The sequence below is a fragment of the Chrysoperla carnea genome, chromosome 1 (assembly GCF_905475395.1).
Source record: "Chrysoperla carnea chromosome 1, inChrCarn1.1, whole genome shotgun sequence".
NCBI classification, from domain to species: Eukaryota; Metazoa; Arthropoda; class Insecta; order Neuroptera; family Chrysopidae; genus Chrysoperla; species Chrysoperla carnea.
In genome coordinates this window covers 41,241,736-41,255,579 of record NC_058337.1, presented here as the reverse complement: position 1 = coordinate 41,255,579, position 13,844 = coordinate 41,241,736, and the positions used below count along the sequence as shown (strand labels likewise).

The 13,844-nt window shown below is 30.1% G+C and overlaps 1 protein-coding gene across 1 annotated transcript; it reads left to right on the top strand.

Moving 5' to 3' along the window:
• The first annotated feature begins 505 nt into the window (after positions 1–505).
• On the top strand, positions 506–12,058 carry LOC123304443 (ras GTPase-activating protein-binding protein 2). Its single transcript, XM_044886359.1, has 7 exons — positions 506–679; positions 1,733–2,246; positions 4,635–5,295; positions 6,165–6,301; positions 8,749–8,962; positions 10,158–10,408; positions 10,691–12,058. Exons 2-7 carry the CDS (start codon positions 1,848–1,850, stop codon positions 11,003–11,005), a joined length of 1,977 nt encoding a protein of 658 aa, XP_044742294.1. The 5' UTR covers positions 506–679; positions 1,733–1,847; the 3' UTR covers positions 11,006–12,058.
• The last annotated feature ends 1,786 nt before the right edge of the window (positions 12,059–13,844 follow it).

The following is a 13,844-nucleotide window of genomic DNA, read 5'->3' as shown; positions in this document are numbered from 1 at the left end:
TAAATTAATCAATGTTAACTAATTTAATAAAAATACTTTTGTGTATATAAAAAATTTAGTTTTTTTTATTTAATTGCTGCCACCAGCCATCATAAATTTTTTAGTTTGTTATTGTTTTTTTTCAGCAACCATGTCTCATTGTTTATTCAATGTATAAAGTCAAGTATTATTAAAAATAAATTTTTATCATTTTTGTACAATATTTTGTTTTATTTTTTATTATACATTTTTACTAAGAAAACAAAGGAAAAAGGTATTCGAATTCAGATAAGTATTTTTTACAAAGTACGTGAAGAAGTAGATTATCTGAGAATTTGGAATACCATTATGCTGATTTTGAATTGAAAGCGGGGAATTTTATGGTTATGCGCAGTATATAAAAAAAAGAGTGAGAAAAGGTGTTTTGGGAACGAGAGTCAGAGATACCTATGAATTTCACATGCGCACGATTTTTGAATCATGCGTACATAGTCATCAAGTTGTAAGGTAAATTGAATAATGGTAGGGAATATTCATGAAATCACGTATAGACGTATAGAGCTCCGCCACACAGAGTGCGAATAGATCTATCTTATCAACAAATATTTATTGTAAACTCGTTTTATATTTCTTAATTCATATATGTAATAGTGTGTTCAATAAAACATTATATTTAATCAAGAAAAAAGACGTAATTAAGGTGAGGATGATACGTTTATTTAGTAAATATATAATTTTGTGGTAGATTGATAAACCGGGTGTTTCTCGTAAGTAATAAATTCGTACAATAAATCGTAAACTTGTATGTAAAACGAAGGTTACCATTGTCTACTTAATATTTTTGTTGATATTTCTTTGTTCAAAACTAACTATATAAATTAATTATTTTATAAATTTATAATTTATCAATAAATATTTTAAATTTAAAATAAGTAAATGCTAAAAAAATACCCAATTAATCAGTATGAACGCCCGCCAAACGCCATATCTTTCGCAGTGTGCGTCCATGTGTTTTATTAAATAAATTATAAGCAAGGTGATTTTAAAAAAATAATTTTATTATATTTTTCTAATTATTTTACAAATTTTTGTTTTTTGTTTACATATTACTAGGTTTTATAAATCCAACTAACCAGTACTTTGACTAGAAAAACTAAAAAAGTGTCAAAATTTATTAACGAATCTTATGTACGGTTAATGCAATACTATTGAAAACTTCTATATTTCAACGAAATTATTTTAATAATAACGAATGTTTTTTTTATAGTTCAATTTTTAAAGATTATTTTGCTTTTTGACTAACTATTTATATATTAATCTAGTGATCCCTCGATAAAAGTTTATAAGATCCTTTGTGTTTTTTTCTATTCTCGAGTTCTTGACCTTCAATATTGCTACGAATCTTGGCGTTTCTCGGTAAATTTCCTTTTTTCTAATTATTCCTTAAATTTACTTTCAATATTCTGCTTTATTAATTATTTTTAACTTAATTTAGTAATAATGATGATAGATTTTCGTATAAAGAAATACAGGCATTGATGTTATACTTGAACCATGTGCATATTAGTAGACCTGGTAATGCTGATGATATCATTTCACTTATCAGGGGGATTTTAAGTATGCTAAATAAACATTTGAATTTAATACCCCACAACAATTTATTATAAAATTGTTGCGAAATAAATAAATTCATACATTATCTAGATTTAAAAATAAAAAAAACATTCATATAATATTTTCTTGTGTTTTATAGAACCAATATCGGCGTTGCATATAACCACAAAATAATTATTCGAGTTCCAGTACAAAAACGTTTATTTTATAATATATTTCACATTGTCGCCGCGGCGTACTTAATATACTAGGAAATGGTCATGGAGGCTCCACCGTCTCCCCAATGTGTTGGTCGAGAATTTGTTCGACAGTATTATACACTGTTGAACAAAGCTCCAACTCATTTACATCGATTTTACAATAATAATTCATCGTTTGTACACGGTGGATTGGATGCACCCAATCGTGAAACAAGTCCAATGATCGGGCAAAAGCAGATTCACCAAAAGATTCAACAATTGAATTTCCAAGATTGTCATGCGAAAATAACGCAAGTTGATTCGCAAGCTACTTTGGGTAATGGTGTTGTTGTTCAAGTAACTGGTGAATTGAGTAATGCTGGACAACCGATGAGACGATTTACTCAGACATTTGTATTAGCTGCCCAGTCGCCAAAAAAGTATTACGTTCATAACGACATATTTCGTTATCAGGTAAATATTATTTTAATTTTATTCGAAAAGTAATTTAAATTAAAATTTTTCCATTTAAGTATATCGTGATTCTGTACTCTACACACTTTTAGTACGAAGTCCTAATAAAAATCAACGAGTTTTTTGGTCATTTTAAATAAATCGAAAACACATACTACTACAATTTCCGTAAACAATAAATTGACAAATAATGACGCTTAAAACGAAAATTGACGAAATTAAAAATTTAGGTAACAGAAATAAGAATTTTGTCGAAAACGTCAATTCAGTATCTAAAGTAGGTAGTACATTCTACTGAAATTCGATCGAGAAAATTGATGAATTTGATGTTTTTAATTTGACTATGAAAATTACATTTCTTATTATCATTGAGTACGATGTTTATTTCAGAAAAAAGATATTCCTACTATTTAGTTGTTGTAAACCATGTGCATACTAGTAGACCTGGTAATGCTGACAATCATTTCACTTATCAGGGGGATTTTAAGTATGCTAAAAAAACATTGGAATTTTATACCCCACAGCAATTTTATAATAAATTGTTGTGAAATATTAAATTCGTACATTTTTTTCTATTAAAGAAAACATCAAATTTTCATAAAATCAAAAGTTGCTTTATTATTTACTATAGAGCTACTTGTTAGGCATTAAAAGGTTTTTTTCTAAGAAACCAACTATTTATTTAATTTACTCACAGAAATTGTTTTTTATCAAATGATATCGTTTTCCAATCCTTTAACATAAGTGATATGATTTAAAATTTGTTTTCCCGACTGTTGGTTTGTATGTTAGTGTAATAAATACACGACGGAGTAAGATAATATAAAGAGAAGATATTCCAATCCTTCAAGAGGTTGCCCCGCCACGAGTGTCTTCAGCATTCTAGCTAACTGTTAACTAATATACTTACTTACATGCTAACTCCCATAATAATAAAGAATACTTTTTAAAAATTAATAAGCGACTAAAAAAGTTAACATTAGATTGATAAAATATATTTTAATATTCAAATATACAATTTGTAAACTATATCGTTAGACATTTATATTATATGAAGGAAGAAGAGTTTTTACGTACGTCCTTATGTATAAAACAAGGAAGGTTTGTATATGTGTATGCATGAGCACAGCCTAACCGGCCAGATTCATCACTTGTTGTACACATACAATAAAAATCACACACACTAACACATAACCATGACACTCAGCACACTCGCTCTTTGTTTTATAAATAAGAATGTTCTTAAAAACTCTTCTTACTTCATATATTTTATATGGCTAACGAGATAGCTTACAATCGGTATATAATAATGATATATTCAAATTTTTGGGTAAAAAAATTAAAGAGCTTCATTGTTAATTTGATGAAACACCATATACCATCGAAATGTATGCCTGATAATTGTGAATAACAGAAATTCAACAATACGGACTGTATTATCTTTGTGGTTGGGTAGTATTTGTTTCGTCCTCTGATTGCAAAGTATGTGAAAGAGCAATTAATTCTCAAGTACCTTTATAAAATGCAAGCTCTGACTGGACAGGTGCAATAAATCCTAGTAAGGCAGTATATCAACTTCTGAAAAAAGCCGAAGAAGTTGTCACTAAGGAAAATTATTATTGCATCTGTAAAATTTTAATGAGTTTTTAACAAGAAGTGTTATGAAATCTGTTAAATACTCACTTATCTTTTCTGAATGCCACAAAATATACGATAAAGTTTTGGTGAAATACGGCTTCACATTCTTGCTAAAGATACAACGGTGCAATCAGAGAACTAAAATACTTAGTAATAATATTATAAAATTATAACAACTTGTTTTTTAAATGATATTACTAATTTACTTGTTCTTAGTATTAAGAATACTTGAGATGTCTATAAAATATAATAAAAATAGTTTTTATTATTATGGGAGTTAGCATCAAAGTACTTTATTTCCTCCCATCATGCATTGCAGGATTGGAATACCTTCTTTTTTACATTGTCTTGCGACGGAGTTTACAAATTTTAATGAGAGTCCTGTTTCTGCCAAATTTTTAATCTAAGAATTTGGGTAGATTTGAAAATTTCAAATATCTAGTGACATCAATGTTTGTCTTTGGTAATTTAAACCAGATAATTAACCACTTAAATAAAATAACGCTGGGTAAAATTCATTCAATTCAAAAAAAAAAAAAAGTTTCAGAATGTAATATTTTAAAACTTTCAATATTTCCTGTTTATTCGCCTTTTAAAACCTTTTTCAGTACTATCAAAAGTATACGCTTGTAATGCCAGATAAACGCTTGGTTATAGAGTAGATATTTCACATATAAAAAAGAGACAGATACTTTAGCTTATTTAATATGTAAGAAAATTTTGATAAACATTTTATACTGATTATTTTAGGACGAAATTTTTACGGATGAGGAATGCGATCAAGAATCTGGTCGATCTGAAGCTGATGATGATTTAGTTCAAGAACCATCAGTTCAAGATATTCCACAACCAATATCGCAACAACAAATGGCATATTTTGCAAACAACGCTGTACCTCCAAACACTCCAATGACTGCTCAACCACCAACTGTTGTACCACCAACCATGACTGTGCCGCCTCATCATCCAGGTGCTGCTCAATTAACACCACAAGTGATAACAGCAGCGGCAACTGGTGCTCAATCAGTGGTACAAGTAAATGGTAGTGTTCATCCTGATGATGTCATACTACCATCAGTACCCAGTGTTCCACCAGCAGCCGCAGCAGCTGTTACTCTTCAATCGTCGACCAATGTTGTAAATGTGGCACCAACAACATTACAAAACATACAGAGTGGTCAACAACAAAATGTACAGCAAGCGAATCAATTACCAATTGTACCACCCAACGTTGGAATGGTATCTCAATTGAATAATCAACAACAGACAGATGATGTTATAACACATTCAACGTCACAGCATCATGTTGAAACTTCACATCATGATTTAATTGTTGAAAATAATATTGAACAAAATGAGCAAAAATCACCTGAACCGGAACCTGCGGATGAATCATTAAATCACGATCCAGGTAAGATTGTTTTTCAAAACGAAATAATATTGAATGAAAGTACATTCAAGCTTATTTAAAGAGTAGATAGGTAGGTAATTAACTAAAAAGTAATGAAATTAGACAATTTAACGTTTATTTCATATGCACACTTGACAGAAGCTTTATTTTGTCATATAAAAAGAGCGAAATTAAGTGATGCTAAAACAAACTTTATTTGCAAATGTCTTATGCAGTTCTTTTAATAGCTACGTAAGATGAACAAATCAAACATTTTAATTAAATATTGTATGAAAAAATATCTATATATCACTCCAAACCATTTTCACAAACTAAACCAAAAAATAAGTTGGTTACAGCCCTTTGTCTGGGTAGCGGAGACCCTTGGTTCAATTATATGTAGGAATGCGATGTGTTGGTTTTTTTTTTTTCATGCAACATTTAATGTTAAACTTACAAGATTTCACTCTAATCGAATCTTCGTTGTGAGGATGACAGATATTTAGTTTACTTTTTTGAAAAATGAGATTTTTCCACAGTAAACCGTTCTGTAAAAAGTGGTTTTGTAGACACCTCATTTTCCCTGAAAATTATACTTAACTCATTTTGACCCCCGCCAGTGAACTGTCTAGAATCCCACGATAATTTGTCAAAAGATATTGTTTTCTGTTAAATTGTAAATCTCTGTAAAAACGTATTATTTTTTATTGATAAACATAATTATTACATTTTAAAGTAGTACTAGAAAAGATAGTTAAGAAGACATTACTGTGGCGTGTTATTTTGATGAAAATTTTGGTTTTGGAAGTTACTAGGTTTATTAAAATAATTCCAATATCTCAGAATTTCATAAAAACATAAATTGTAATAACTTTTTTATTTAATTTTAGCACCAATCTCAAATGAACCGAAAACTTATGCCACTTTATTAAAATCTGGTGGTACAGGTGGAGGTCAAGTATCATTTGCATCAGCGGCTATGTCAACTAGCCCCAATCAACCGATATCCAAACCAATCTCGTCACCGGTATGTATCAATTACTTATTTTATTAAATCAACCTTGTGTAATATAAAGTTTTTAAAGTGTCTTTGTAAAGTCTTAAATTTCCTATTGGTTTTCGATTTTTTAAAAAGGTTTCATATCACTCGCTTTAACGTCTTTTTATCCTGTGTATAATTCACATACTAGTGCCAATTTATCGAATATTATTTGAAAAACAATATGGTAGACATTTCCGAAATGGCGATTTACCATCTTCCTCACAAACCAACTTAATTTTGGTATTAAATGAATGAATTATGAGTATAATACGGAAGTATTGTACTCATGACATCATTTTTAATCAAAAATAAAGAATGCGCATATTGGGTAAATTAAAATTGATTTTTCTGTCTTAAAATTTTGAAGTATGAAATACTTAAATTAGTTCTAATTTTGTATGATAAAACAAGTCTACGCATGCAATGTATTGTATGCATTCAATTGAAAACTTTTCTTTGAACAGAGCATTTCGTTTAGCGGGGTGATGTTGCGCAAAGCGTAAATAAACGCGAATTTTAAAACGGTTTTGGGAGTATTATTTACTAGGTTGAGGTAGTACGCACTGCATTAACTGAGTGTGGGATAGAATGCATTTCTGTATCGTGGACCTGCAACATACTCGAAATGAGGTGCATTACCATAACTTTAGAGGGACAATCAACTAAAGACTGTGGTAGAGGGTACTACTGGACTCAAGGAATTAGAGATATTTGCTCAAGGCTACGCTGATGGCATAATTTCGATACTTGTCAAAGACAATGACGATAGCACTATCTATGATTTGATGCAACGTGGAGCGTTGGTGCATAGACAAAGAACTCTACCAAGCCGGAAAAAACGAGATGTGTAATGTTTACAATGAGGCGAAGAGTTGCTCAAGGAATGATCAGCATATTTGGCATTCAAGTTGCATAAACCAGAACGTATTAAGCATCTGGGAGTCATCTTGGACGCAAAACTGAACTGAGTTGATCAATTGAATTGGAGTCTAACCAAGGCAAATATAGGTGTTTACTGGAAATGCAGGAGAACATTTGGACAGTCTTGAGGACTCCAACCTCATATGGTGCACTGGTTATTTACAATAATCGCAAAACCAATGCTCAGATTTGGTTGTGTAGTATGGTAGACAAAAACCTCTCTGGTCATAGCCAGGAAAAAATTGAACCATCTGCTTTGGGTTGTATGCCTTAGTTTAAATGGAGCCATGCAAACACCTACCTCTGCACAGGGCGCGCTTCTAGGTATTTCACCGATTCACTTAATGATTGAAGCGGAAGTCATGACAGCTGCCTATTCCCTTAATAGTTGCAGGTGGAGCACTTGTAAAAGGGTTGCATGAATCCACAGTTTTGATTTACCGTTTTGATCGCAAAATTAGGGTAATCGTTTCTTCCCGTGAAGAATGGGATCGAAATGTACATAACTTTTCATCCTCTTCCGAACCATATCTTTATACGGATAGGTCTAGAACCGGAAATATATCTGTGAGCGAGGATTTATGAACGTAGAATAAAGGAATCAGTTCCTATTCTTGATCAATATTCGACGGCTTTTAAAGGAAAGCTTTGCCATGCTGAGAGGTGATCTGATCTGTAATATGAAAGGATGCAGTGGAACACATATTCTTGAGCCATCAAGATTCCAATAGAGGATAGCCTGAATGTTTGAAGAGGATAGTCTGAACTCAATCAAATTGATCTGGGTACCGGGCCGCTGTGACATTAAACGGAATGAAGCAGCGAAGTCGTTGGCACGAGGAGGATCGCCTCAAACGCCTCTGTAATCTGAATTTGTCATCTTGTCATTCCCATAACAAGATGTTTCGTAATTTACCGAATCAAGGAATGGCTATAACATGCTTATCTTGATTACTGGGACTTAGCGCAGGGCGTAAGGTTCAAAATGTTTGTGCACGAAACTTTGCATCCAGAACATTATTTTTTAATTTTTGTCCCAATTATTTGTTTAAAAAAAGTAGTTTAAATATAATCCTATTGGGTTACCCACCGGCAACCTGCACTTTTACGTCCATGTTTTAATGGTGATTCTGAAAAAATGTGAAAAACTATAAATGAAAACGATAATCGTCTAAAAGTAATAAAAAAGTATAATGGACTTCCACAATTTAACGCTCGATACAATTAATTAATGTAAGCTATGAAGTTAGCTACAACAGTTTTTTTTAAAACCAAACGAAACATCATTATTTAACATTGCATACTTTCGCTTTACTTTTTGGTAAATTATATCATTTAAGTTTTGTTGTATGCTAGATAAATATTTATTTGTTATAAACTTACGCAGTTCATTAATAACTTAGTATGATAGCCAAATCAGACATTCAATTTTAATAATAAACTTTATAAATAAACAAGGATTAACAATTGATTCTTTCATGAATTAATTGCATTTTGTTTAAAATTCGTAGCCACCATCATTAAATCGAGGAGATGGTCGTGAACACACTCCATTATCATCAAGTGGTTTTAATTCAAATTCCTCAGGACCATTAGGACAGCGTAGTGCAGGGCCAAATAGATCTAACAGGTCTTCTGGTGGCCCACCAGGAGCGGTTCGTGGACCTATACGACAAGATTCTCGTCAAGGTCCAGGGCGAAATAGTTTCAATGACGACAGCAATGGTAAGAAATATTTCAATTTGTGATTTTTAAACTTTTTATCCTAATTTGGTTTGCTATCTGCAATAAACAGAAAAAATTTAAATACAAAGGTTATAGAAGTTTTATATTCAAGAGTACCCATGCTTAATAACTAATTACTGAATAATACTAGTAAATCGCGTTAAAAAATCGTTAAGAATTTTTTTGCTTACACTATATCTCTTCGGTGCAAGTCGATTTAGCCCCAGATAGAGGTTAGGACTCTGATCTTGACGTAGTATCAATTGTTGAAGTTTCTGAAAATAGTCCTTCTAACCTTCTTTAATTTTCATTCCCAATTACTCCAAGAAATGGCTATTAAATATTTTTTAATTTTACAAAATGGATCTGATCACCGCTTATATTAACATTATAGAACGGCGTATGGATTTGTATATATTTTTGAGAGATTGTTGAGTCTTTTAAAAAAATTTGTTTGATATTCACGGTAAAGTGAAGACAATTAGTGACGTCCAGTTCGATGCCTTGGCTCATTTTCTGCCTATTTTGTCTTAAACACTGACTTAACATATCACCTAATCTCGTATTATTTACGACAATAATAAACTGGACAAAGACATAATAAGTTTGTTATTCATTTTATCGCATTGGTTTTTTGACATTATGCCCAAAAGCAAAAATTATTTTTTAAATACAAGGTTTTTGGATTGTTATGTTTAGGTTTTGTATTATACTTATAATCGAAGACGAAGTATAGTCTTTTCAGAAAAGTTATTAGCACTCTTCAGTTGTGATAATCCATGTGCATACTAGTAGACCTGGTAATGCTAACAATCATTTCATTTATCAGGGGGATTTTAAGTATGCTAAATAAACATTGGAATTTTATATCCCACAGCAATTTTATAATAAATTATTGTGAAATATTAAATTCATACATTTCTCCACATTAAAATTATTTTTATGAATCTATATTATTTTTATGAATCTATATATTATATAATCTCTATTATTGATTTTCAAATAATAAAAATTTAGAATCCAATATTTATTGTGATTAATTAATATGCAGTTGTTATCTTCCCGATCGTTGATCTGTATTTGTGTGTGATTACTCACATAAACTCCTAGATGCAATTATTGATGAATTTTAGTAATCCTTTTTTCGACAGTTTGTTTAACATTACTATATCAAATCTGTTATTGTATTTAATAGACGACCGGAGAAGAAGTACGGGTGGTCCTGGTTCACAATATGGAGACAGTCATCAGTTGTTTTTAGGTAATTTACCTCATTCAGCAACTGAAGATGATTTGCGTGATATCTTTAGTAAGTTTGGAAGTATTGTTGATTTACGGATCCATAGTAAACCAACTGGTAAAGGTATGCCTGGTACACGAGTTCCAAATTACGGGTTTATCACATATGAAGATCAACAATCCGTACAAAATTGTTTAAATGCCCGGGTAAGTTTTTTTCATACATAAATTTTATTTTTCAATTCAATTTTTTTAAAATTTTGATTCCTAATAAAGGCATATTTAATACACATTTGACTCGTAAATATATTCAAGTTAAGTGATATAAAATATGCAAGATTATTTGATTTTGAATATACCTACTTGGCTTTTTAATACCTGGCTAGGATAAACAAATCAAACATTCGACTTTTTATAATTTTATGTTGTTTTTCAATAAAGAATTTGATAATTTATTAATAACTAATCTAATTTCTCTATTTACTTTAGCCATTATATTTCCCTCCATCATCGGAAAACAGACAGAAATTAAATGTAGAAGAGAAGAAAGTACGATCAAAAGCAATGGATGGTGGTAGAATTGGCGGAAATAATCAACAAGAAAACAACATGGGTGGTGGCAGACCTGGAAATGGACCAGGTGGTGGACCTAGAAACAATGGTGGAGGTGGTGGTCCAGGTGGCAACTTAATGCGATCACGTGGTGGTCGACCCGGTGGTGGATTTAATAGATCCGAAGGAGGTGGCAGCGGTGGAGGTGGTGGTCCAGTAAATAGGGGAAATAATAATTTTAATCGTCGCTAACAACCCCATCTACTGAGTCACAAACCAACATCAAATTTCATGAAATCACAGCAGCTTTACAGATTTGTCGTCAACACAACTCTTCTGTTCACTGTTTATGATAAATACAGGGTGGGGGGTTTACACACCACCAAAAAATCTAGCAACGTTAATTATTACACGTAACTACTAAAATGCCCTGTGATTGGTTTTCTCATATAATTTGAACTAATTATAAAAACAAGTAATAAAATAAGTTGAGCTAATTTATATAAAAAACAAAATAAGTAAAAAAAAACTCTCGTTTGTAATTAAAAGTAAAATAAGAGTACCTTCTATATAGTGATGATGAGAAATAGAACGAATAAGACGAGGATTAATAAAAAAAAAAATACAAGAAAAAATTGTGAACAGAAACACTACAGTTTTTAAAAATAACAAAACAAAAAAGAAAATAATTATTAAATATAAGGACACGATGATCTTAATTTTTTGTGTTATTCCCTTTGTTCGTTCGTTATTATAGTTCGTTGTCGTTAATCATCGTCGCGAGTGACACTGATGCCGCTAAAAATAATAATCTATGGATTAAAAAAACGAAGGCGCATGATTTTATTATCAAAATGGTGTTTATGGACAATCTTATGTGTTGTACAGGTTTTTCTACATGTCCGATGATCATCAAACCAACAGACACAGCCACAGCAGACTGACTGATCCAATTAAAAATCAATCAGTTTGTTTTTGCTGTTTTATACTTTAGTGCCAAGTTTTTAATTTAAAAGAGATTTAAAATAATTTAAAAAATATTTAAAAGAAAAATTTAAATAAACTGTCAAAACGTGAGTGGTTTGGAGTATAACAAATATGGCTGGCTGGCTAGCTAACTAACTGCAAAACTACCGTACCATGTGGTACATCATTTTACCTAATACATTTTTAAGTACACTCTTGTTTGTGATTTAATTTTTTTTAATGATCTCAATCTATTTTAGCTTAGCACACACACATCATGTCATTTTCAGTTCAAAAAAACCAACACAAAAATAACTAATAAATATACATATATACATACATCTTTCAACTTTTTTTTTGAGTATTTCATTCCTTGTGTTGTCAGTCTGATCATGAAAACACCACCCTTCCTTGATTTAGAATTACCCAGCACAAAAAACATTGTTCTGCCTTCCTCTTAATTTTCTTGTAACGTATTTTTGTATTTAGATAAATTTTATATTAAAATACTAATATTAAAAAAAGGAAGCACGTAATTATTTTTTTTTATAGAAATAATCTTATAGATTTTTTTTTTTCAAAATGGTTCGAGTACTTAATTTAATAACAAAAATTTTTGAAAAAGTAGATTTGTTCAAATCAATCGTAAAAAAACACTTAAGTGCACTTAATATCAATACAAAATAATTCATTTTTAAACGATTTTAGTTAATAAATAATATATAATAAACTAACGATTTGAATTAACTAAAAACATTTTACCGTTCACATTTAGAGTTAGTTCATGAAATCGTTGAATGGTAAAATGCGCAATTTTATAACCTACATAGAAACCGAAGATTATTTGATTTCAGAAAACGATAATGAACCGTAAATTTACTAATAATTAAGTCTTTACCTTTTGTTATAATGTATATATAATTATATTTTTAAGTTGAATACATCGCAAGATTATTTCTACAAAAAAATTAGGGGCAGTAAAACAATAGTATGTAAACATGTAGAAATATTAATTGGTGGGGTGGTCGCTGTGGTTAGTGGGACAGTAGGAAAGCCAAGCCGTTTTAGTTATATTGTTTATTTGTGGGATATACAATCCTTGTAAAAGGTGTTATATTTTGAATGTAATTTACTTATGAATGGAAAAATCATGGCCTTTTTAAAGATAAAACTAACCATGTATATTAATTAATTATTATTAATTTATATTAAAACTTAAGGTGCTTTTGTTTAAAATGAATCAGTTTTACACAATCAAACAAATCTTTGTTTTCTTTTTTTATTTATAATTTATTGTATTTTTTTTAAATTTTCATTACATGTTTCAAATTTTTTTTAAATGAAATGAAATTTTTTTTTTTCTTTTGTAATACCTATCATGCATTTTTTAGGATGTATGCTTATTTTTACAACGTTCGAAATGTTTTTTCGATATTTTTTTTTTTAAACTGTCAATAAAAGTTCCTAATATTCTATACGAATGCTTTGGATTTTATTTAGTGTCAATTGATAACTTGGAGATTATTTCAATGGAAAATTGAAGTTGTAATATGTTGAGAAATAAAAACATTGGTAACTAACAGGAAACACAGAGCAATTATTGAAGGATGGCTAACAATATTACAGTTTTGAAAATTGCTTTATTACCATTAAGCTTCATTAAAAGGATCCTGAAGGAATTTAGTCATAACTTGGTTGTTTTTTTTACAATCATCATCAATTTCATATCACCAATCTTTTCATAACTTTGCGTCAGTTCTATAAAATTTGATTAATTTATAAAAATTATATATACCATTTCGGAACAATTTAAAAAAATTTTGAAGAATTTCTATTTATTTAAAACAAATTAGATTTCGAATAAATTTTTTCTAAATAGTATTTTAAAGAGTTCTAAGTGCTTATGTGTGAAATGTGATTTCATTTAGGTTGTAAGCAAATATAGACAACATTTGGCTGTAAACTTAATACTTAGCTGTCTGTTAGTAATAGATTATTAAAGTATGTTATTAGTTGCTTGTTTCAAAACTGCAACTCTTAAACGAGAGCGCCTTAAGTTTCCAGAGTGATTCCGTGTGTTTTAGTATTTAACTATACATAAATACATATTATATATGAAAATATA

Excerpts from the sequence above, each read along its gene's own strand:
- LOC123304443 (XM_044886359.1), top strand. The coding sequence starts at position 1,848 with ATGGTCATGGAGGCTCCACCGTCTCCCCAATGTGTTGGTCGAGAATTT. Across the intron at positions 5,296-6,164 it reads ATCATTAAATCACGATCCAG|CACCAATCTCAAATGAACCG; the intron begins GTAAGATTGTTT and ends ATTTAATTTTAG. Across the intron at positions 6,302-8,748 it reads CCAAACCAATCTCGTCACCG|CCACCATCATTAAATCGAGG; the intron begins GTATGTATCAAT and ends TAAAATTCGTAG.